The following is a 25896-nucleotide window of genomic DNA, read 5'->3' on the forward strand; positions in this document are numbered from 1 at the left end:
AGAACATTGTCTTTTGGTTAACAAGGTTTTTATGATGAATTCAGAGCCTGAAGATTCTCTTGCAAATGGAGTGTAAGTGAACAGTTCTGCTAATCTTGTAAAGTCAATAATTGGAATATTCATTAGGAATATTAAAATGTTGTCAAATACCCATCTCGCTCAGGTCAATTGTTGTATGTTTCTTTCTGTGTTCCGTTAGCATTTGTTTGATTTGTTTTGTTAATGATATATATTAAGTTGGTCAAAGGTTGGTGTTTTGCTAGATGCTTTCTGGTGTTGGCACACTTTTTTGAAAGTATTCCATTTTCTTGCATAAGTGGCATTTATGTGATACAGCTGGACACTGCTTTGTTTGTTTGGCTTCTACTGCTCAGACAATGACTTGGACAGTGACTCCTAACATTAAAAGATTTGGACATTCTTTTTTGATTTGTTATGTGCTTGTTTGGAGAGTTTCACCTTATAAAGTTGGTACGTTCTCATGGTCTACTGCAGTAAATTTGTTTCAATGATCTTTCTGCAGCTATTCTGAATCTCAGCCTCTAACACAATCCGAATGATCTTTTCCAATGGAAGATATTCCTTTGATATTAAAAGATTTGAAAGAGATGATTCAGAAATTTCATGACAATTCCCTCTCTAATTAGCACGAGTTGTAACGGTCCATATTCACAAGAGTCGGGCAATGTAGAAGATCATTGATGTAGTTGTTAACGGGTACTGCTAGTAACTGTTTTCTTTTATTGAATCTCGCTCTTTCCAGCATATGATTATTTCTTAAAGTAAAATAGTTGCTAAATACCTTTGAAACATTATTAAAGACATCAGTTTTTTTTTAGAATCCCTACAGTGTGAAAACAGATCTTTTGACCCAACAAGTCCACACCAACTCTCAAAGCATCCCACCCAGACCTATCCCCATATAATCTAACTAATCTCCACATCCCTGAACACTATGGGCAATTTAGCACAGCCAATTGACCTAGCCTGCAGGAGGAAACCAACAAATCCTTGAGCTCTCAAACACTGCGTCATCTTTCCTGGAAGTCCATGTTTGAAGTTGGGCCTTAGTGACAGTTATATATAACTTAGTGGGTGGAGCAAACTCAACACAGTCACCCATGGCTGGAATTGAACCCAGGTCCCTGGCACTATGAGGCAGCAGTGCTAGCCACTGAGCCACCACACCACCTATAAATAACATGGTCTACTATTTAGGCCACAGAATAAAGCAGAGTATTAAATTGGTCTGCTTGTGAAATAGTCTGTCAATCTGAAGCTAATCTATATCTCATGAAATGTTTCTTTGACACTGATCAGCTTAATTCTCTATCTGAAGTATCTGTGATCTTAAATAATAACTTTCTTTAATTCTTTGTTCAAATTAAATTGTTCATTCTAAATTTCAGAAAGCATTTAACATTATTTAAATTCTGCTGCATCTTCAACATTTCTTCTTTATGTTTGAATTATAGTCAGTTGGCATTGGTCTCCACTAAGAAGATGAAAGTAATATCCTAGAACTGGCTGTCAATCAGGAATTGGAAAGTGGGGAGGAACTCAAGAAAATTACAATCACCAGGGAAATAGTACATATCAAGTTGTGGGAACTTTGGGTTGACAAGTCCCTGTGTTCTGGTGGTTCTCATTCTTGGTGCATAATTGGTATTGATAGCGAGACAGTTAATGTGTTAGTTTCAATGTTTCAAAATTCACCAAATTCAGGCACGGTTCCATTAGATAGGAAAGTAATTAATACAGCTACTTATTCAAAAAAGAGAAGGGACTCAGAAAGCAGAAAATTAAGGGTGAATTAACTTAGCATCTGACATAGGGAAAATGTTAGAAGCTATTACTAAGGATGCCATGATGCAGAGGTGCCAGTGTTGGACTGGGGCGGACAAGGTCAGAAATCACATGACACCAGGTTTTAGTCCAACAGGTTTATTTGAAACACAAGCTTTTGGAGCCTCAGAGCTTCTTTAGGTGTTAGTGAGAGAGGTTGTATCAGACACAGAATATATTAGTAAAGGATCAAATGTTCACACCAAAGATGCTGTTAAATCTTTAATCAGTTAGAAGGTTTTAATTGATTAATGTGTATATGTAAATCCTCAAACTCCTTTCAAGGCACGGTCCTGAGAGAACTAAAGGTTTTATCAGTGTAAAGAAGAGGTGACATTTTAGGTCAGACAATGCATGTTGGGTGCGAGACCTTATTTAGAATCTCTGCATTTTAGTTTGGAGTCAGACTGGTTTTATTTCTAAAGCTATGACAGGGGACTTAGATAAATCTAAGGTAATCAGGCAAAGTCAACATGGTTTTGTGAAAGGAAATCATTTCAACCAATTTATTTTCTGGTTAGCAAGACATTGGCTGTTAAACTTATTGATGACCTAACGATAGGTAGAAGTCATACCGGAGCAAAACGTAAACTCGTTTTCTCTCCACAGATACTGCCAGACCTGCCGAGTTTCTTCAGAATTCTCTGCATTTATAAAAACCAAAAGAACTGTGGATGCTGGAAATCAGAAACAGAAACAGAAATTGCTTGAAAAGCTCAGCAGGTCTGGTAGCACCTGTGGAGAGAAAACAAGAGTTAACGTTTTGAATCCAGTGATCCTTCCACAAAACTGCTGGTGGCTGGGAACAATAGTTTTTTTGATGGTTACTTCTTTCTCTGTTTATTTTAGGTAGAAGAGTAGAAAGGTCACAAGGACGCTATCAAAATGTACAGACTGGTTAGGTGAGTGGGCAAACATTTAACCATGAAGTATGATGTGGGAAAATGTGAAATTGCCCTTTGTGGCAGGAAGAATAAAAAGAAATAATCTTTCTAAATGGTGAGAGATTAGAGAGCTCTGATATGAACGCCTTCTGCAGGAATCACAAAAAAAGCATGCAGGTACATCATGTAATGAGGAAAGCTAATAAAATGTTATCATTTATTGTGAGGGGTGTTGAATACAAAAGTAGGGAGCTTATGCGCAACGGGATACTGGTGAGATTGCATCTTGAATACTGTAATCCCTGACATCCCCGAACAGTTCAAATTGCGCATGTGGAATGTTCTGGGCATGCACACGTTGTGGACCACCCTGCCAGTAGAAAAGCAAATGGGACCTACAAGTTAGTACAATTAATATGAGCAAACGGGACAGACTGATGTCACTGGGTGCGGCACGCTCCAATGTTCCACATGCACTCTATCACCTGACAAAGGAGCAGTCTCCAAAAGCTTGTGATTTCAAATAAACCTGTTGGACTATAAAGTTAGTGTCCTGTGACTTCTGACTTTGTCCACCTCAGTCCAACACTGGCACTTTCACATCATCACACATACATACTGACAGCTCCTCAGGGAAATCAGCAGATATTCTCTACAGCTATACACGCACTGGTTAGACCAGTATACAGTATTGACCTCATTATTTATCAAAGGACGTAAACATATGGAGGCAGTTCAGAGATGCTTTACTAAAATAATGTCTGGAATGGGTGGGTTGTCTAACGAGGAGGGTCTGGACAGATTGGGCTTGTATCCATTGACTTGATTGAAACATTCAAGATCCTGAGGGGTCTTGATAGGGTGGATGTTCCTCTCGTGGTAGAATCTAGAACCAGGAGGCACTGTTTAAAAAATTAAGGCAGACATAAGGAGGAACTTTTTGTTTCAATTTGTGGAATGTCTTTGTCAAAATAAGGTGGTGGCAGAATCTATGAAAGTTAGGAAAGCAGTAACAGATGTGTTCTTAATAAGCAAAGGGGCAGAAGTTTCTTGGGGATAGGCAGGAATGTGGAGCTAGAGTTACAATTGGAATAGTCATGATCCTGTTGACTGGCATGGACAGGCTCGAAGGACTGAATGGCCTACTTCTGCTTCTACTTTGTATGTTCGCGTGTAAAGCCCAGCGGGAAAAAAATCAGCTTTAAAAATGTTTTAAGTTACAATTAAATTTTAATAACAGACACAGCAAGATTAGTCTCCTTTAATTGTTAAATTGCAATTGTTTGTTGCTGCAATAAAGATGTAAACTTCTTCAAATTTTCTTTGAATGTTTTTCTCTGATATAAATTATTCAAGATTTTAAAACCATTAAAATGCAAAGGCATTCTGTCAATAAAGCTTTTAACTTCATTTCAAGATTAAAAATTCTTTAAATTGACATTTCTTCCATTTAATATTTTTGTACAAAGAACTAATATGGAGGCTTGGCACTGTTTTACTCCTCTTGGTATGATTTCCACCTGCCTTAACAATATAGATAATTGTCAGACGCCATTCTGCTTCTTCACCAACCAAATTCATGCCCTTTTTAAATGATGAAAATGGTGTTGTGACACTTCTGCATGTTTAAACATTTTTGATTGGACAACAACATTTTATTTCAACAACAAAATGATTATTTTTTAATTAAAACTTGTTTTGCCTTTGGCTTTTGTGTCTCAGCTCTTGAACTTTTAAATAGCCTCCTCTGTGAAGAGCTTTTCTGCAGCTTTTAATAATGATTCTCACTGTGGAGAAAATGCTTTTTTAATTAGGATAATGTGGCTTGCCTATTGCAGCTTCCCAGACCTGAGCAGTAGCATTAAAATAAGCATTTTCACCATTTTCTCTGAGGAACACGACTTATATCCGGAATCCATTGTTGATTACTTCTTTTCCCTGGACTGTGAGTCAGATTTATTTTCTTGCAGCTTCAGTGGAGAGTCTTTCTGGATCCTTAAGTTTTTAAATTTGATTTTCCCTGGTTCCTGCTGATTTAAGCTTTTAAAGTAAAACGTCTTGCTGCTTTTCTAGTCCAGGCTGACTGACTCTATTTTAGCTGCTGTTGCAAGAGTTGAGTATTGTTTTTAAAGCTGATACTTTCTTCACTATTTTAACAGCAGTGTTTAAATCTTCTTTCTTCTCTTCACACAGATGTGATGTCTTCACCTCAGACAACAGCATCCATTGCTGCAATCGTGTTGCAAGAGATGTCCATAGCTAGTACTTGGTTCTTCTTAGATCTTCTTTGGTTAGATAGGCCGCCACTGATCTTCCTTCAATAATAGCCTGTGAGCCTTATTGTATTAAGTGATTAAGGGTGAACCACTAATTTATCTTCTAGTCAGAAGAGGAGCAAGGTGTAGTTTATAATGTATAAGTAAGAACCATAGAATCTCTACAGTGTGGAAGCAGGTTATTTGGCCCATCGACTCCACAACTGACCCATCCAAAGCCACCCCTCTACCCTATCCTTGATGACAAATTGCATTAAGGCTAGTTAACTACATTACAATTGGTAAGAGACACCGATATCTCCTGAGAAACTGACAGAACAACTACAACAGACAATGAGAACTGACTATTCCCTCCCAGAGACACTCACATATGTTTCAGTGGGTGGGGCTTTTTGAAGGCTTCGTATTAACCTTTTCAACTACTTTATACAACAGCCAGAACTTATTACCTATCATTAATGACCCTTGGTCAGGTAATGGGCAGCTGCTATTTCAAACTACTGCAATTCATCTGGTGTTGGTTCACACACAATGCTTTTAGGAAGCAATGCATTTTCAAACTACAGCCAATCAAACCATTCTTCCTCAACACCTTGATGCGACATTCAGCTGGGTGCGAAACCTGGTTTCTCTTAAATTTATCTAATCCAACCACTGCTTGTTCTCCACACTGTTACCTCCGGTGTTGCCCAGGAAAGATCCTTGGTCTGCTCCCTATCCATGTCATCTGAAAACACTAACAATTTCCACATGTGCACCACTAACATAGAGCTTTACCTCACTGCAAATCTCTCAACCCCTCTAATGTCCTGAAACAGCCAGACCGCTTGTCCAACATCCAGTATTGGGTGGGCAGCAATTGCTCTGACAAAATATTTGCAAGACCGTTTTAACTCAACCTAGCTACTCACTCCCTTCTTCTCCCAGGTAACTCTTGCAAACCTGACAAGACTGTTTGCAATTTGAGATAAGCCTCTGATTGCATGCTTGTGTTGCCACTAAGATGCCAATTCCCACCTTCAAACATCTCCTGCTTCTGCCTCCGCCTCAGCTCATCATCATATTTTTGTGTCTTGATTATATTGCTCCTGGCCAACTTCCCTGTACAGTTGTCCTGTTATATACCATTACTTCATTTAGTGCAAGTCAGAGTGATTTGGTTTGACTTGTGTAACGTAAGGTTGCTATTTATGGAAGACTCTTTCTTTCTTCAGCATCAAATATTGTGATAGTCCTGATAAAGAGTCCGACCTAAAATACTGATGTGTCTATTGCGTTTGGCTCCTGTCTGACGTACTGCACATAAGCACTGAAATGGGCTTATTTGTTTCATGAAAGACTTAGTGACCTATTATATCCAAGTAAACCGGCTTTATGTAAATGGTGATGCAATCAGTCACAGAATGACTATGCAAGCTTGCATCCAGTTTCTTAATGTTGCTCGACCATCTTCAGCTGCTTCATCAATGAGCTTCCCTCCATCATAAGGTCAGAAGTGAGGATGTTTGCCAGTGACTGCACAATGTCTGGTACCATTCACAACTCCTTAGATAGTGAAGTGATCCATTTCAAGTGCAACAAGATCTGGACAGTATCCAGGCTTGAGCTGACAATTGGGAAGTAAGATTCATGCTACACAAATGCCAGGCCATGACCATCACCAATAAGAAACAACCTAATCACCTCTCTTTGACATTTAACGGTGTTATCATCACTAAATCCCACACCACCCCCATCCTTGGGGTTACTATTGACCAGAAACTTTACTGGACTCATCACATAAACATATTGGCTAAAAGAGCAGGTCAGAGGTTAGGAATACTGCAATGAGTAACTCACCTGCTTACTCCCAAAAACTTGTCCGTCATCTATAAGGCACAAGACAGGAGTGTGATAAAATGCTCCCTGCTTGCCTGGATGGGTGCAGCTCCATCAACATCAAAAAAGCTTGACACCATCCAGGACTAAGCAGTCTGCTTGATTGGCACTACATCCACAGCCATTCATTCCCTCCATAACTGATGCTTAAAGCAGCCGTGTGCACTATCCACAAGGTGCACTGCAGGAATTCACTAAAGAAGCGCCTTCCAAACCCATGAGCACTTTCATGAGTACTGCCAGACTACTCAGACCTCTTGGCATCAGGGTAGCCCAAAAACCCACCAACACACTAAAACAGCAGCTAATGAACTTAAAAGACCCTATACAGACAACAAGCAAAACAAACATCATCTACAAAATACCTTGCAAGAACTGTGACAAATGCTACATTGGACAAACAGGCAGAAAGCTAGCCACCAGGATACATGAACATCAACTAGCCACAAAACGACATGACCCACTATCACTCGTATCCTTACATACAGATGAGGAAGGACACCACTTTGATTGGGACAACACATCCATCCTAGGACAAGCCAAACAGAGATGCATGAGAATTCCCAGAGGCATGGCATTCCAACCGGAACTCCATCAACAAACACATTGATTTGGAGCCAATCTACCATCCTCTGAGAAAAAGAACAGGAAATGACATCACCAACGCAGGAAATAACATCATCAGCCCAAGAAAACCTAAACAGATAAATAGAAAGCGGGACATAACACCAGTGCTTCATCGGAGGCTCACTGATGATGTTACCTAGAATGGTGACGAAACATCTGAAAACTAACCTTCCAGCTCAGCAAGCAAACTCACATCCAGCACTTTCATCTAGAAGGACAGTGGCAGCAGAAACATGGGAACATTACTACCTGCGCATTTTCCTCCAAGCCACTCGCCATTCTGACCTGGAAATATATTGCCATGCCTTTGCTGTCATTGAGTCCCAATTCCCTCCATGAGGACATTGTAGGTCAACCCACAGCAGTTCAAGAAGACAATTCATTGTCATCTCCTCAAGGACAACTAGGGATGGGCAATAAATGCTGGCCAGCCAGTGACACCCACTTCCCATGAGTGAATGAAAAAGAAGAAACTTTGTACAAAGCAGTTTTTGGAGAAATTCTGCACTGATATAATGGGAACCATGACAACCTGTGCAAATATTCCATCTGTACAAATTTCACACTGGCTATGTGTAAATGAACATGTAATACAAATCTGCTTCTTTTAAAAACAACAGCATTGACAGCAGGAAACCAAGCTTCACAGCGTACCATCCTTTTTAGTCTATGTCATTAAAATGAAATTACCCCCAGTGACTGCTGAGAAAGCTCCCTGTCAATCATGGAAAAGAAATAAGATTTTCCAACCTTTGGTCCTGGCATTCCTGGAGATCCTTGAGGCCCTGGTGGTCCCTGATGACCCAGAAACAGAGAAGAATTACTTTTGCATGGAGAGAATTGAATATTTTTAATGCAAGATCAACATTCTTCCATAGATCATGCATTTTGCTTTTATAGGATCAAAAAATAAGAGTGGAAGTAAACACCACAACACAGAGCTGAGTGGGTACTGGGTAAAAGTGTTTATGGTCTAAGGCTTTAAACTAATAAAACACTGATGAAGCACAGTAAGCAATGAATGGTTATAGTCGTTCACCAATAAAGTGGACCAAAAAGCTTACATTAATGGCTGGTTATGTGCAAAATGGATATTTTCTTCACTGGACACAGTGCATTAACACTGTTACTGATCTAGACTTCAGCATATTAGACAATTATTTACAGTAGCCTGATTTCATAATAATACAGCCATAAATCAAAACAGCACATGCAGTAACCCTCAGGAATCCATCTTGTTACCGTCACTGTTAAGGTGGTGATCCTCTGTTGAGAATGCCAAAATTAAAGAAAGAAAAAGTAAGGACAAACTGGTAACATTTTTAACTAATCTTATCTGTGATTTATTTCTGCAGTTGGTCATGCACCGAAATCCCATTACACATTGAATACATTCCCAAAAGCTGGTTAGTTGCTTTTATTTACACTAGGGGCTGACATTTCCTCGGAACTGCACCTTTCCCGTAACTTAACCAAAAACCCCATCTGTGGAAGTACACTTGGATTCCGATTCAGCAACTCAGAGGAAAGTCCCGGTCCAAATATCTGCACTTGCTACCCTTTGATTAGTGAAACAATTGTTGAATAGGTGCAACAAAACTTATGACCACACCTGAGTGAGTGTTTTTCGGAGGAACTCTTAGTATTTTGGAATAGATGTCAGCTAATTGTGAAGGCAGCATTGACTATAAATGACCTAGAAACACCTTTCCTATTTGCTCATCAGCGGCATTCAAGGCTAACTCCCACAGGAGAATAGCATCACCTTTTCTTATATCAGACAGATAACAGTACTAAAGTCTTCAAATAAGAATCAACTTACTAAAAGATCTTAATTGTGGATTCCCTCCCATTAAGAGCAGCCTGTGACAGCTCAAACCCATTTATGGTGGTGACAGGAGGAGAGTTATGTCCCATCAGCTTGGCCTTGATTCAAATCCAGAATCAAAAACAAAATGATGTTTCCCAAGTGAAGGTGATGATTAGTTGGTAATTTTAGCGTCATCACTTGAGCAATCATCTTGCAGAACAGATCACCCACTGCTTCAGCAACATGCCACTGAAATCAATGAAAATTGAAATTGGAGACTGATAGAGCCTCCAACAGATGGAGAATCTGCTCTGCCCATTCATTGTTCAAATCAAAGCAGAGGTGAGAATTATACCATTTAGTCTCATGATTATGCATTCACCATTGATTATACATTCACTAATATCCTCTCAATGTCGTCAATGCTGATTCCACAGGCAAAGGCCAACCAAGGAACCATTAGAGCTTCACCACAGATACTCCCACAGGATCATTTAGATTTGCAATAACTCTTGGTTATTACTGGATAACATTTCTAGGATAAAATGTACTTAGCATAAGTTGTTTTACTACAATGCAACAGCCCACACAGATGGATAGAAGCCCTTCAGGTTGCCAGGGCAACTGAGCCATTAAAAACACAATCCAAGGCCTTAAAACTAATGGGTAAAAGCTCTCAACTGTAATGTCATTTCTCAATAACAATATCTTAAAGTTAAGCAGCATTTGATTTATACATACATATCTACCAATTTGTGTTCATTGTTGTGGTATGCAAATTCAAAGAGCTTGCTGTTCTTAACATCACATCTGGTACCTATATCGATCACTATGATATAAGCTTAATGGAAAACAAAGCAAAGAATTTGCAATTGCACGATTATTCTTTAGCAAACAGTATACACAGACAGGAAAATAGATCTGCTCTGTTTGATGAGGCATGGAAATAATAGAAGCAGAAGATTATAGTCTTTCATGATCCCAATCTAATATTTGCATTCTGAGCTCAGTTTGCCCTTAAAGCTATATTAATCTAATAAAAGCTTTGAAGACCCTGAGATAAAAAGAACTTCTTATATCAACAGATGTTTCAGACCACAGAAACAAACAGAAGAGCCAAGAAATAAAATTGAGATTAAAACAGAGATACAGCAGCTAAGATCACACAATCTTGCTTTGCCGCCGTGAGTGCAGACCTCTGCCCCTGACCCTATCGGAGAATCTGAGTTCAGAGTGGGGTCAGCTAATTTGCGCAATTCTGACCGTCATCTTTACCAGGATGGGGACCCCCACGACATTGTTGGGGGCTGACAGGGGATGGTGCAGGAACACAGAGCACTGACGAGGCCCTGGGAAGAAAGTGACATAACTGCAACAAATGACCAGGACATGGATACGGTAGAAACCGGGCACCTCTTTTCTGAGGCCATTCTCATTGGTGTTCCAATTCCAGAAAGTGGGATTAGGGCTGTGGAGAGCAGCCAGAAAAGTGGAGTTGAGATGATGATACGATCAGGCATGATCATGTTAAATGATGGATTGGGTTCAACGGGCTAAATTGCTTATTCCTACTCTTAATTCACATTGTCCTAATGGATTTGCACCAGAGCTTTACTTAGCATCAATTGATTCTAAGTTACAAATTCACCCAGAGACTCCACTCACCTGGAGTGCTTGATGGATATTGCCATTGTAGTCTATTATCTCAGTTACCCCTTGTTCTCCTTTCTGCCCAGGTGGCCCCTACAAAAGCATCATGACAATTCGCATTGAATTCAGATCCGCATTTGGTAATCACTGACAACTGACCAAAGCATATCGAGAAACAAAACAAGACAACTCACTCTGGGTCCCATTGGCCCTGAATCCCCAGGGTCTCCGCGGTCACCCTGGAAAACAGAAAAATTCAGTTACTGATCTGTGTTCACAAAACAGTGTCAGACAGATTAAGGCTCATTTATTTCATTGTTGTGCAATCTCAAAATGTTGAGAATGACACTCTAATTATAACAGACAGAAATTTCACACCAGAAATAATAAATGGGAGAGATTAGTTAGGAAAATCTGCACTGAGTCTTTCACTTGATAAACCAGGAATGTGAATCACCGTGGGTTTCTATCTTTCAGTTTCATGGCATGCAAATATTTAGTCCGAAAACATAAACTTTTGGACATTCTCCGACTTCTGTCAGAATGAATTATGTTACAAGGTGATAAGGATGTAGAGCGAATGACAGAAACCCCATGATCAGATAGATCCAGGCTAAATAGTCTGAGGACGTGGGTTCAAATCTCACCATAGCCAAAGGCAAAATTTGCATGCAATAAATGTTTGGAAATAAAAGCTAGCCCAATGATGCATTGAATCAGACTTTTTCTGACAATGTCATTGCATTGATTTTGTTGGAAGAATTTTTGCTGCACGACTTAATGAGATTTCTTGCTGTATCTTAGCAAATGTGCATCATCGACTCACAATTCCATCCCTACACTGACTCTTTCATTCGATTCTAGCTCCATCTCACCACAGCCATTCCCTGAACAACTCATTGCTCAGCAGATATCCACAAAAGGACTGGATCTCTGGAAGTCCGCGACATCTCTAAAAGGCCTCTTCAGCCCATCAAACTGATACTGACTCCACCCATCCTAGGCATTTTGCCCGTCCTCTTCCAGTTGCATTTCATATCTGGAACTCTAGCTCTCTGTACTCTGACATCCCTTTCTGACGTGTGGAGACCCAATATAATGAACTCTAACTCCAACTATCCTCCCTGATCCTAAATCCTAACATTATACTTTAATGACCACTCTCTTCCTGTATGCTCTCCTTGTGGAGGCCACACGGTGATCACTGCCAATAAATGCCCTCCAGTAGCCTATCATTCTTTCAATGCTGTGCCTTTCCTTCTCCCCATTTACCTTGGGATCCCTCCATCACTGTCTGGGTCTCCACTTCAGCACATGCCTCTGTTTACCTCACCCCATTCAACAGTGATTTCCCTGCTGCCCCAATAGTCTCCTGCCTCTTTCACTCTCCTCATTGTTCAATGAACAGGAACCCAGGACTGTATTCACCTCAGACCTCTGATAGACTTCGATAACTTTCAAATCACTTCTATCTATCAGAGACACAAATTCAACCAAAGTGCAATGTATGTCCAAGGGATGTATTGTCTCATATGTCACTCATTTGAATGTAGAGCTCCATCCCAATGACTAGTGAATTGTGTCAGACAGCATGTTGCTTTAAACATTCACAGTGAGCTGTAAGGTGATCATGTTCTGTCAACCCATGTCTACAAGCTTCAAGGTACCATGTCCAATGTTAGATGCAGTTCAGCTTTTCTTCAACATTCACTAAATAATAAAAACTGAAAGAACAGCAGATGCTGTAAATCAGGAACAAAAACAGAAGTTGCTGGAAAAGCTCAGCAGGTCTGGCAGCATTTGTGAAGACAAAATCAGAGTTAACATTTTGGGTCCAGTGATCTGTCCTCAGAACGGTTCTGAGGAAGGGTCACCAGACCTGAAACGTTAACTCTGACTTTGTCTTCACAGATTCTGCCAGGCCTGCTAAGCATTTGCAGAAACCTCTGTTTTTATTCACTAAATAACGTTGGCCATGCTAAGAATTATATTGTAAACCAATTCAAGATGGGATGATGGTGTGAAACATTTGTGCAGGTCACAAACTCCATATCTTAACAAACAGGACTCTATTCTACTTTGTCAGGAGAAATATGTTCTTGCATTGTACCTTTTTCTCTGAAAAATGGGCCATGGAGACTGCTAGTCCCTGCTGTGGTCCCTATGGCAACACCCTCACCAATCAGATTCTACCTGTCTGATCTGGGTGTTCTCAGTTAACCAAGATTGACAGTTATCAGTTACAGTGCATGCCAGCGCTAGCCATAGTCCAATCTATCAGCACCTTCTTGTCATGCTGTATAAATTGGAGTTCCCTTTCCAAGTTTGTGTCTCTTTTTAGCAATATGTGTTATAGTAAGCTGTGTTGGGAAGTGTGTTATTTATTCCCTTAATTTATTCCATCATGACATGTTGGTTGATGACATCCACATTGGAAGAATGATGACTGTGATGATCACTGCCTGCTTATCAAATGACAACTAACCAACTAGAAGGAATACAAACAAGCAAATGTTTGATTTGAACTGGATTGATTGGTCTTACTATCTACCCCAAGGTTAAGAATGTCAAATTTAAAAAATGGCCAGTTTATGAAATACACTGTATGTCTTAATTTAAATGCAACATTACACAGATTATTTATTTCACAGTGTTTTTCTCAGGTATCACATTTTAATTCTCCGGATACATTGAGGATGATCTTTGACTACTACTGAAATGGGTTTGGTTTCAATAAAGTGGCTTGCTGCCTTCCTGCAGCTGGTATTCAGAGACTGCCACATACAAGTTGAGGGCTTTGTTTCGATGCTATCTCTGAACTGTGGAGACTCGGCAAACATGATGCTGTTGCATGCTGGGTGTGGGAGGCTGGAAAATTATTTGGCAGGTCATACCCGGGGTGAGCAGGAAGGGGGTTGGTTCTCAGTGCACAGCACGTTACATGGTCCAACAGCTATTTGAAGATATGCTAGCGGACGGGCTCTCTTTTCCTCAAAAAACGAAGCATTCAAATCTCTTTTCTGTTCAGTTCTAGCTTGACTATGCAATGCATGATACAAATAAATGGATTATGCGCAGTGCGCTCTTCACCCATTTTACCTGAAATGTGCAGTTGAGATCCTTCAGCTGGTGAAGGGATCCAAGGCTCATAATTGAGCAGCTTCCTGCATGTCTCAGGGGAGTCCGATACTTACCCAACCAAAGACCCGCCTGAAAATAATATCAGGTGAGCTCTGAACCTCCAGAGGGTAGATAAACTATCCTCTCCTACATTCATCACCATTCCTCACTTGCATGGCCATTTCTCAGCAGACAAAGAGAAAGGTGACAAACATTTGAAAAACATTCCCGTTGTATAAAGCTAGTTCAATACCATAATACCTTCACTATCCATTGTGAAATTAACTTCAAGTGCCTGTCTGTGAAGTTTTATTCACTAAAACCTTTCTTACCTTTTTGCGTACTTTTTTATACAACAACATGATGCAATAACATAAATTTCAGTGAAATATATCATTGCATGACATCTTTGTGGCACACTCATGATTAAACTAACATGTGGAATTTAGTGGCCTCCCACATAGTACAGCATTCTATCAGGTAATAATATGAAAGGTGTGGACCTCATTAGATATTTAAAACAATGGATACATAATCAGGAAATGACAGAAATGAAAGCATGTGGCAGACAGAATATTGTCAATCTGGCAGAAAGTCAGCTGTTGGGGTCATGCAGGATACTATATAACACTGCTGTAATCTCAAGTTAGAGTCTGAATGTCAGTGGCTTGATTTACAGATAATGTAGTTAGTTATCAGTGTTGGTCCACGAAACTGAACAGGATACGTTGCAAGACAAAATCAATATACCTGGGAATTGGGCAGACAAATGACAAATGAAATTCAGCATAAATAAGTGCACAGCACTTCACAGGTTAAGCCAAAACAGTCAGATAATACTTGAAATGGAAAAGAAAATAACACGTATGGAAAATTGAAAAAGAACCTTGAAGCCTGAATCAACAACAAACTGAAGCTTTTGCAACAATGCTCAGTTACACTGAGGAAAGCAAATCAGGTGTTGAGATTTATGAAAAGGCCAATATTGAACCATTATAAATGAAGTAGCTCTTCCACTTTATGAATCATTGGAGGAAAGTGCACTTGGAATACTGCATGCAGTTTCAGTTGACACAGGAGCTAAAGGATCTTGTGAAGATTGAGAGGATATAGTACAGGGCAGCCAGAAAGGTTGAGGGATGACTGGGCTAATTATAAACATCAATTATACAGGCCAAGCGATTTATCACTGGAAAAGAGTTGTATGTGATTATTGATTTTAAAATTCAAAATCAACTAAAATAAATGTCAGCAATTGTTTCAAATTGCCTAGTGAAAAAGAACCACAGGACATGTCCTGTGCTTGGTTGGGGGTAAATTTAAAACCAATCTAAGAAACAATTTCAGTGTGAGCGATAAATCAATGGACATCCATCCCCGGGAGACATGGAGACAGCAGGTAGAGATTTATTCAAATGAAAACGGAATAAATTGCTTCCAGGAAATAATATTTTGCATGAGTGTGTGTGTAATCTGAGCCACGAAATTTGGTAACTGTAGTATGTCTGGAAGAAACATGTGACTGAACCTCTGATTCACAAACCTCTATCACTGGGGGTTGTCCTCACTCGTGTGTGGATCTAAAGTGGACTAACTGCTACAGATTGATTGACATGATTCATCATCAAATCTATTATTGTTCTGGCATGTAATACCAGGGTAGTAGGCAAACCAGATGGCATTTCATGCTTTTTCATTTAGCAATTCTTATGCCTTTATAAGTTGCAAAATCACTTTGTGGCATTTGATGGTGCTATTTCTTGGTCTCTTTATTGTCTAGCTATAAGCATGACATTATTTTGGCAATGGGTCGCCCTAGATAAAAAGTGGAAAAAAACAGAGAAAATTGTGACTGTGGGAGAAAAGACAACCCAATGCTCTACTTGAGAATTAGATTCATAGCCTCCAGATATGCAACTGACTTGCTACCAGCTTCACTGTTGAGACAGCTGTGAAATACCATGAGCTTGTGACTGAGGTTTGCAGACACCCTATGAATACAAGTGAAACCCTGCCAAAAGATATAACCTGGGGGAAAATAAACTACATACATGTGCCAAAATGTTTTGTTATAAAGAAAGTGTGAATGTTTGTGGGACACATAGAGACGAGAAAAGAACACAGCTTGTTTCAAAAATGGAAGCTGTTAAGTAAACTTCAATGTGTGTTTCTTTGATGAGTTACATGTGCACAGCATGAAAAGTACAATTGTCTCCTTCAGAGTCCACTGTAGACATGATGGATGAGTGAGCCCCAAGGAGGAAAATCTTTCATCTTTTCAAACAAATTATGGCTTACATTTTTGAGGTTTACTTCAGTCCAGTCAATTGTGCCTCCTATTTTTTTTAATCTAAAACATTCAGATAGTTTTGGAAAATGTTTTCTCTCTGAATACTTGCACAGTGATACTTGGACATGCATTGGACATGAGGGATACTTGTACAGAACTGGACTGATATTAGACATGTGTTCTGTTGTAATGGTCTTCTGGGTGGAATTGAGGAACCATTCAAGAAGCAGAGGAATGCTACAATTAGGGGATTAGAGGACACCAAAAGAGATTGCCCAATGAGCTGCCTCTAATGCTTCCTTCCCTTGTCCTATTCAGATAATGCTCCCTCAACCTAGTTCACTTTCCTCGCCTTGAATTCCTATTCCTGCCTGGCTTTGTCTCTTTTTATTTCCATGCCCTCTCCAAACTGCCCTTATCATTCCATGTGGTAGAGGTCATGGGTTTGGTAGATGCTGTTGAAGAAGGCTTGATGGATCACTAAAGTGTATCTTGCAGTTGGTACACACTACTGCTAGTGAGTATCACTGGTGGAGAATGTTTGTGAGTGTGGTGCCAATCAAGCGGGCTGCTTTGTCTTGGATGGTGTCAAGCTTCTTGAATGTTGTTGGAGCTGCACCGATCCAAACAAATACATATCTATCAAACTCTTGGCTAATGCCTTGGATATGGAGGAGAGACACTGGGGAGGTGAGTTACTTGCTGTGGAATTCCCAGCCTCTGGCACAGTCCTGCAGCTACTGTATTTACATGGCGAGTTCATTTGGTCAATGGTAATCGTCAGGATGTTGCTAGTGGGAGATTTAGTGATGCAATGCTATTACCATTGTGTGTCAAGAGGAGAGCATTAAATTCTCTCTTCCTTGAGATGATCATGGCTGGGCTGTGAGTGCTCGTGTGAATGTTACCTGCCACTTACAAGCCCCAAGCCTGAGTTTTGTCCAGATGCAGCTGCATATTGTCCCAGACTGTATCGAAGGAGTTGTGAATGGATCTGAACAACTTGCAACCGTTCGTGAACATCCTCAATTCTCATCTCATGATGAATACAGGTTCATTGACAAGATGATAGGGGATGATTGGGTCTAGAACTTCAGCTTTGAAACTCCTGCAGCGATCTCTGAGCAGTGAAATGATCTGTTTCTAATAAACACACTGTCTACCTTTGTAAAAACTGAAAGTAACTGTGGTTGGTGTAAACCAGAAACGTAAACAGAGATTGCGGGAAAAGCTCAGCAAGTCTGGCAACATCTGTAAAGAGAAATCAGGGGTAACGTTTTGGGTGCTGTTCTGATGACAGGGTCAACTGACCCAAATGTTAGCTCTTTTTTCTCTTCACAGGTGTTGCCAGACCTGCTGAGCTTTTCCAGCAATTTCTTTTTTTGTCTTCCTTTATGCTGGGTATGTCTGCAACCAATGAAGAATCCCACTCTCCCATCACACCCTGCTCCACCACCACCCCCCACCACTAATTTTCTTGAGCTCAATTTTGCCATGGCTCTTTGACGCTCTACTTGGTCAAATGCTGTCTTGATTTGAAGGGTAATCACTCATACCTCTTCCTAACTATGCCCACTTCCCATCGACCACTGAAACATAGCTCATGCTTTTGTTATCTTTAGAGTTGTCTATTCTGTTGCTGTCATAGTTGGTATCCCATCCTCTGAGCTTACAACTCTTAAAGCAGAGGTGCACTGTGGCTAGTGGAAATGCTGGGAGTCTTGTGGGAGCTGATTCTGACCTCGGAAAGGATGGCTCAATGTGGAAGAGAGGAACATCTCTTATCCGAGCATCAATGGAGAAGGCAGAAAAGAGAATTGCAGAAGATAGGCCCCTCTTCAGGCACACTATGAAGGAGCCGTGGGAGTGGATAGACATGGACATCGATGTGAGACATCCAGCTCTGAAGATCTAGATGTAATGCCACAAGAAATTTAGTGACTTTACGTGAGTGGTCAAGGTTGATAAATACATCTTCAAAAGTCAAATCCCATCAACGAGACCAGCTATTTCAGTCATTGCTCAAGTCAGCACATCCCCATCACATGTCAACAACCTTATCCATTAGGACTCAGATCGAAAGTTCATGTGATTTAGCAGACACATATTTAACACTATTGAAACTTTCACATTCACACTGTACAGTTTGAGCATGGAGCTATGCATTTATGGCAGTCACAACACTTACAAATTATATCACACTCACTGACACACTTCTATCCCCCCTGCAGCACAAGGTTATGCATATCCAAGGCAGAAGGAGCTAACCAAAGGTGGAGAAACACATGGAAAACTGAAAATCAGTGCTTGAATGTGTCATTCAACCCATTGAGCCCATTCTGCCATTCAACATAACCTTGGCTCTATCTCAGTGACAAATTCCCACTCTGTCCCCATATTCCTTGATATCTTCAGCCATTAAAGAAATATTTCTTTCTTAAATATATTTAGTGACTAGGCTTCCATAACTTTTTGTAGCAGAGAATTTTACAGGTTCAGCATCATTTGAGTGAAGATCCTTTATCATCTCAGTCTGAATTGGCGTACTACGTATCCTGAGCCTGGGACCCCTTGTTCTAAGACTGCAGATGAGTGGAAACTTCATCCCTGCTTCTGGTCTGTCCAGCTCTGACTGAAGTTTATACCTTCTCATTCTTCTAACTCCAGTGAATACAGGCCCAGCTGACCCAATCTCTCCACATATGATGACAAAACTACCAACACAGGAATCAGTCTGGTGAACTTCCACTGTATTGCCCCTATGGTAGTATATTTTATTTTAGGCAAGGTGATCAAGATCAAACACAGTACTCCATGTGTGGTCTCACCAAGGCCCTGTACAACTGCTGTAAGACATTTGTAATCAAATCCTAATGTGTGAAGGCCAACACTCTGTGGCAATAGCAAATACCATTTGCCTTTCTAACTGCTTGCTGCATATCTCACCTTCCCAGAGAAGACAGTGTTGGCCACTATTGGGGTAGCTGCTGCTGATGGCATGGTCAGTGGAAAGTTTGGAACCATTGAAGGGATGGCATCCTCCTTCGCCTAATCCTCCCTCTTTCATACCACTTCCCCATCATTCTACAATATCTTGTACACGCTACAGGTGACATAATCATGTACGTTTTCCTTACCAATCTTCATTGATTCAATAGAAAACTGGGTGGATGATCCGTCGCACCATTTTCATGACCTCTTGTCAAGCTGATGATCTCCTCCAATATCAAAAGCTATTTGAACCATCTTCTCCCTCATGGGAGATGCTTATTGTTTTAACATTCACTTTCAACAGGAAGTTGCTGACAGATGTCAACTTGGAGACTCTTGGTGAGTGACACTATTGCAGATCTCACAAAGATCTCCCTTCCTATAGTCTACTTTGAAGATGTCTGCATGACACCTGGATGTCACGGGTTTTCCTTTCTTTAACACGGCTGGACCATTGTTAAAGACCAGGAGAGACATTCACTACTCAACATCAGATATACAGTCTTCATCAGAAAGGTGAAATATGAAGTGTTGGATCAATTTAAAATGCACATTTGTGCTATAAGGTGATTTCCAGCTTCTCCTAGTTTAGTGTTACTTGGAGGAGGAATTGAAAATCTATTTTCACCATACATACCTTCTCTTCTTAAAGTGTCTCTCAATGTATCCACAAAGGAAGTAGAGTGATGAGGTGTGAAAGACCTGGTCTTCCTTGAGCTCAGCTCAGCTTCCAAAAGCCAGGGCAATGGATTTGATGATTTCCTTATGATATTGCTGTGGTTTAAATTGGTCCCTAATAAGTCCTCTGGAGCTGTCAGTCTAGACTGTCTGGAACTGTTGATGTTACATCCAACAGGTGTGAGACTAATCACTGACTGGGTTACACCTGCCCCCTTAACGTTAATCACTCAAAATATTAGCCATAGCTTAGAAACCACAGGTTCCTCCGGGACTGAAGTCCCAAGCTAGATCTGTCCAAACAGGAAAGCTGGAATGCTTGAGTATTAATATCACAATCAGAATAGCAGAAAGACGCTGAGGTGGTTCCACAGGGCATTGTTGGTAAGTCCTGGAGTTTTTTTAAATTTATTAGTGACCCTATGATGCAAGGTAATAAGCTTTCAGCTTAAATGATCGGGGCCTTTGTCTCAGACCTTTCCATGCCTCTTTATTTTGACATATTACATATTTGTGATACAAATGGTGCTGTTTTAAAGAGGTTCTTGTTTGGCTCATAATAGACTGAGCCAAAACTTCCTCCTCAATCCGACTCAAGCAGCTCTCTCTGCAGCATTACACATCAGCATTCTGATCCCTGGTTAGTGATGATGGTTCAATGTTACTGTCAAGAGAACTGCCTCAGCTTTAAGCTCTTACAAAAGGTGCAAAGATATAAATAAAGGTGAAAAATATTCCTTTAATTCAATGGGACTATCTGAGCACTTTATAGTGGCTTGCTTCAAGTCAGCTGCAGGTTTATCACATTGGGCATGATGTTTTCTGCTGCTATGCTTGAGTTTATCTCATATCTGTTATCTAAAGGCATTTCACATCCAAATAATGTCACACAATTTGTATGCATGTGAAGCTGAAGATCATTGTAACCTGTGTAACACAAGCGGTCTGCTACAAAACCAGAAATGGAATGACATTTCCATAGAATGTAAATATATTTACATGCACACAGGATGAAAACCTCACCCTGGACAAGCTTTCACAGGATTTGATTTTAGTTTGATTTATTTTGATTTATTATTGTCACATGTAATGAGATATAGTGGAATGTATTGCTTTGCTAGCTAATCAGATAAATCAAACCAATGCATCTTCTGCCTGATGGGAGAAGGTGGAAGAGAGTATGAGCAGGGTGAGAGGGGCCTTTGCTTACGTTGGCTGCTTTCCCAAGGCTGCAGGAGGTGTAGATGGAGTCAGTGGAAGGAAGGCTGGTTTGCAAGATGGAATGGGCTGCTCTCTGTAATTACTAGCAATTTTGGGCAGAGCAGTTGCCATACCAAGCTGTGACACATCTGGATAGGGTGCTTTCAATGGTGCATGTATAAAAACTAATAAGAGTCATTGTCGACATGTTGAATTTCCTTAGATTTCTGAGGAAGTAGAGATATTAGTATGCTTTCTTGGATGTGAATCCTGAAGGTGAGCATTTGGATTCAGTGCGTACTGGCTTTGCTCCACTGGAAGCTGACTTTGTTGAATCAATAACATTTTACAAAGCACATCAATGTGAATTTCTCATTTCAAAATGAATGCAAACAACGATATGTTTGAAGACAGAGGGCTGGGAACATAAGAATTTTGGTTACAAATCCTCCAGTTAGAACAAATGGTCAGCCAGCCACATGGGCACCAGGCTAACCAGACCTGCCTGTTGTGCTCAATGGAAAAACATTAAGGTGTTGATGGTAGAATTTCAGCTTTAGAGGGAGGTAATGGCCTAGCAGTATTATTGGTGCACTACTAATTCAGAGACCCTTGTAACGCTCTTGGGATCGGGTTCGAAATCTGCCATGGCAGTAATAGAATTAGAATTCAACAAATATTTGGAATGAGGCATCTAATGATGACCATTGTCGATTATCAGAAAAACCCATCTGGACCACTAATGTTTATCAGGGAAGGAAACTGTCATCACTACCTGGTCTGGCCTACACATGACTCCAGGCTGATAGCAATGTGGTTGACACACAACTGTCCTTTGGGAAATTAGGCGTGGTAATAAATGCTGACCTGGGCAGTGATGGCCTCATCCCATGAATGAATTTTAAAAAAGAGAGAAGACGGACAAGACTTGTATTAAAAAGTGCAAGAGAGTTGTGAAATAATTTAGTGGGAAAGGTCGTTGATGTGGACAGAATGAGTGGGTTTAAGGAAAGCAATAGTGATTGAGATGTGCACTGAGAAGGGATTTATGTATAACAGTTGAAGGCTTTGTTGAGCTAAATGCATTTCTTAAACAGATTCTAAAAACACAACCTTTTCATCTGGACAGCTCTGACCATCTTAAAACTCATCAGCTCAGGACCAATCTCGCATCCACAATGCTTTTGAAGTCACTTCTAATTATTAACTAATCGAAAGAAAGCTGCAATATTTGAAATAACACACAGCACTAACCTTTGCTCCATAACGGCCTGGCATCCCAAGTTCACCTGGCTCCCCCTGGTCCGGGTCACACAGTAACAGGCAATGCAAAAGGAGTAGATAGGGCAAAAGGATAAAAAGGAAACATTAAGTTATCATGTGAACAAAGCCTATTAAGAAGAATGATTAACAATATAATTTAATGTAAGTGTTACATTTAAATAACAATCCTGATTTCAGCCGATGTGCTCTGCACATTAGAATGAGGGATTTAATTAAGTCGCAATGCCACGTGTCTCCTTTTGATTTCTGTTTGTCAGAGTGATATTAAATTAAATATAGCTAGAATTCTTCTGCATTAATTCTCCAAGTAATGGTTTCCAAGTTATAAATCTTTTAATAGGGTGATTTAAAAAAAGCCCATGGTGGGCAGTATTTGTCGGTTTATTGCTGCTCAATCCCTGCTCTCACTCCAGGAGCTACACTGATACTGTCTCTTAGGATTGCAGTGTAGACCCCTCTCCTAGGGTGACCATAAGGTATGGCTGATCTGTACCATTTCCCGGGGTTACAATGAGGTCCGGCTGATCTGTGCCATCTCCCAGGGTTACAGCAGGGTACAGCCAATCTGTACCATCTCCCAGGGTTGCAATGGGGAACGGCTGATCTGTACCATTGCCCAGGGTTATAGTGAGGTGCAAGCATTTGGTGATGCTGCAACACAGAGCTACATGGACGCCCAATGGTGGTGGTAGCATGCCGGAGACTGGGTCGAGGTATCCTCCAGGCAATGCACCCTGTCTGGAGTACTACTATTCCCAGTCATGGAAGTTGGTAAACAGCTTTACAGTTAACTAGAAGAGCTGGGTGTTCAAAGAACATCCTAGTACACAATAATTGCAGAGCGCTGCATCAGAATGCACAGAATGACTTGTTTGTAAATATTTTCAGTAAGAACTGCCAAGTGGATAATTCATCTCGCTCCTCCTTAGGCTCCTCACCAACATAATTTTCAATCTTCTTACAGTCTGTGCCCAATTAAGTGGGTGGACCCTCATTTGTGTAGTACGAACATACATTGCAAATTAAGGGGCTGGCTTGTGTGCAGCTCATGGGCGAGCACTTTTGGGTTGCTCTACAGCGGTGTATCTTAGAAAGAATATTGGCCTTCACCATCACCAGTGCCAGAGCTGTGCAATAGAGGGAAGCAGTTGTAAACAGAATAATGCTGAACATTAGAAAGCTCAGGTGAAGAAATTACTGTGACCAGAATGTCTCAAGTATCTGGAAGGTCTAAAGTAAGACAAGTTGGAAAAAGTGCTGCTTGGTTGTTCTATACAAAATGTTTCCATTTAGGCACTCTGAGCACCTGTATTTCAGATCATCGAATCCCTACGGTGTGGAACATAGAACATAGAACATAGAACAGTACAGCACAGAACAGGGCCTTCAGCCCACGATGTTGTGCCGACCATTGATCCTCATGTATGCACCCTCAAATTTCTATGACCATATGCATGTCCAGCAGTCTCTTAAATGACCCCAATGACCTTGCTTCCACAACTGCTGCTGGCAACACATTCCATGCTCTCACAACTCTCTGTGTAAAGAACCCGCCTCTGACGTCCCCTCTATACTTTCCTTCAACCAGCTTAAAACTATGACCCCTCGTGTTAGCCATTTCTGCCCTGGGAAATAATCTCTGGCTATCAACTCTATCTATGCCTCTCATTATCTTGTACACCTCTATTAGGTCCCCTCTCCTCCTCCTTTTCTCCAATGAAAAAAGTCTGAGCTCAGTCAACCTCTCTTCATAAGAGAAGCCCTCCAGTCCAGGCAGCATCCTGGTAAACCTCCTCTGAACCCTCTCCAAAGCATCCACATCTTTCCGATAATAGGGCGACCAGAACTGGACGCAGTATTCCAAGTGCGGTCTAACCAAAGTTTTATAGAGCTGCAACAAGATCTCACGACTCTTAAACTCAATCCCCCTGTTAATGAAAGCCAAAACACCATATGCTTTCTTAACAACCCTGTCCACTTGGGTGGCCATTTTAAGGGATCTATGTATCTGCACACCAAGATCCCTCTGTTCCTCCACACTGCCAAGAATCCTATCCTTAATCCTGTACTCAGCTTTCAAATTCGACCTTCCAAAATGCATCACCTCACATTTATCCAGGTTGAACTCCATCTTACACCTCTCGGCCCATCTCTGCATCCTGTCAATGTCCCACTGCAGCCTACAACAGCCCTCTATACTGTCAACGACACCTCCAACCTTTGTGTCATCTGCAAACTTGCTGACCCATCCTTCAATCCCCTCGTCCAAGTCATTAATAAAAATTACAAACAGTAGAGGCCCAAGGACAGAGCCCTGTGGAACACCACTCACCACTGACTTCCAGGCAGAATATTTTCCTTCTACTACCACTCACTGCCTTCTGTTGGCCAGCCAATTCTGTATCCAGACAGCTAAGTTCCCCTGTATCCCATTCCTCCTGACCTTCTGAATGAGCCTACCATGGGGAACCTTATCAAATGCCTTACTGAAGTCCATATACACTACATCCACAGCTCGACCCTCATCAACTTTTCTAGTCACATCCTCAAAGAACTCGATAAGGTTTGTGAGGCATGACCTGTCCCTCACAAAGCCGTGTTGACTGTATTTGATCAAGCCATGCTCTTCCAGATGGTCATAAATCCTATCCCTCAGAATCCTTTCTAACACCTTGCAGACGACAGAAGTGAGACTTTGTGGCAAAACTGGCACAGATTGTTTACCAGGTATTGAATGTCTTGAGGTTAGTAGTTAAACCGACGAGGCCAAAGTCAATTACCTCTCTGTACAATTAGCAGCTTTACATGTGTTGTGTTACTGGGGCAGGGCATAAATAAATAAACTTCTATATTTATAGATGTTTTTGGAACTGTCAATGTTTATTTCAGCCTTATATTAAATTATAGTCAGGCCAAAAAGTAACAAATGCATTAGAAACCCAGGAGACAATAGAGTTCCTTCATGAATGACCTAAATTAACTAGCACAATTAGCATAATATTGAACTATGAAAGATTACCTAATTAAGGATTATATTGAGGTTGGAGTCTTGGGTGAGAACCTATCCGTTTTCATTACACTCAAGGGAAGATTTGACACGAGCAAAAGCAATGCAACTACCAAGGCAGGCAGAGCTGAGAAAGCAGAACTGAGTTATTATCTGGGGCAAACGGAATTCTTCTTGGAGAAGACCATTTGAGACAGTACAGTTTGCGAGGTACAAGACTGAAAATGCATTGAAACGGAAGCTGTGAAAGCACAAAGGGTGGTGCTGCCATTACACAACGTTCTTTCTGCAGTGGGTAAGGTAGTATTGGAGGTGAAGATTGGCCTGCACAGTGGCAGTCCAGCAAGAAGATTGGA

At 40.8% G+C, this 25896-nt stretch overlaps 1 protein-coding gene across 1 annotated transcript in view; it reads right to left on the bottom strand.

Annotated features, from left to right (window-relative positions):
- The window catches only part of LOC125454922 (collagen alpha-1(XXV) chain), a 196856-nt gene that overhangs the window by 82022 nt on the left and 88938 nt on the right, over positions 1–25896 (bottom strand). Inside the window, exons 16-20 of the mRNA XM_059646613.1 lie at positions 22504–22548; positions 11165–11209; positions 10986–11063; positions 8753–8776; positions 8261–8305 (exon numbers count right to left, since the gene is read on the bottom strand). Of these exons, the coding sequence (XP_059502596.1) occupies positions 8261–8305; positions 8753–8776; positions 10986–11063; positions 11165–11209; positions 22504–22548 (237 nt within the window). The remainder of the gene's footprint in view (positions 1–8260; positions 8306–8752; positions 8777–10985; positions 11064–11164; positions 11210–22503; positions 22549–25896) is intronic.

This window comes from Stegostoma tigrinum, chromosome 1 (assembly GCF_030684315.1).
Source record: "Stegostoma tigrinum isolate sSteTig4 chromosome 1, sSteTig4.hap1, whole genome shotgun sequence".
Lineage (NCBI taxonomy): Eukaryota > Metazoa > Chordata > Chondrichthyes > Orectolobiformes > Stegostomatidae > Stegostoma > Stegostoma tigrinum.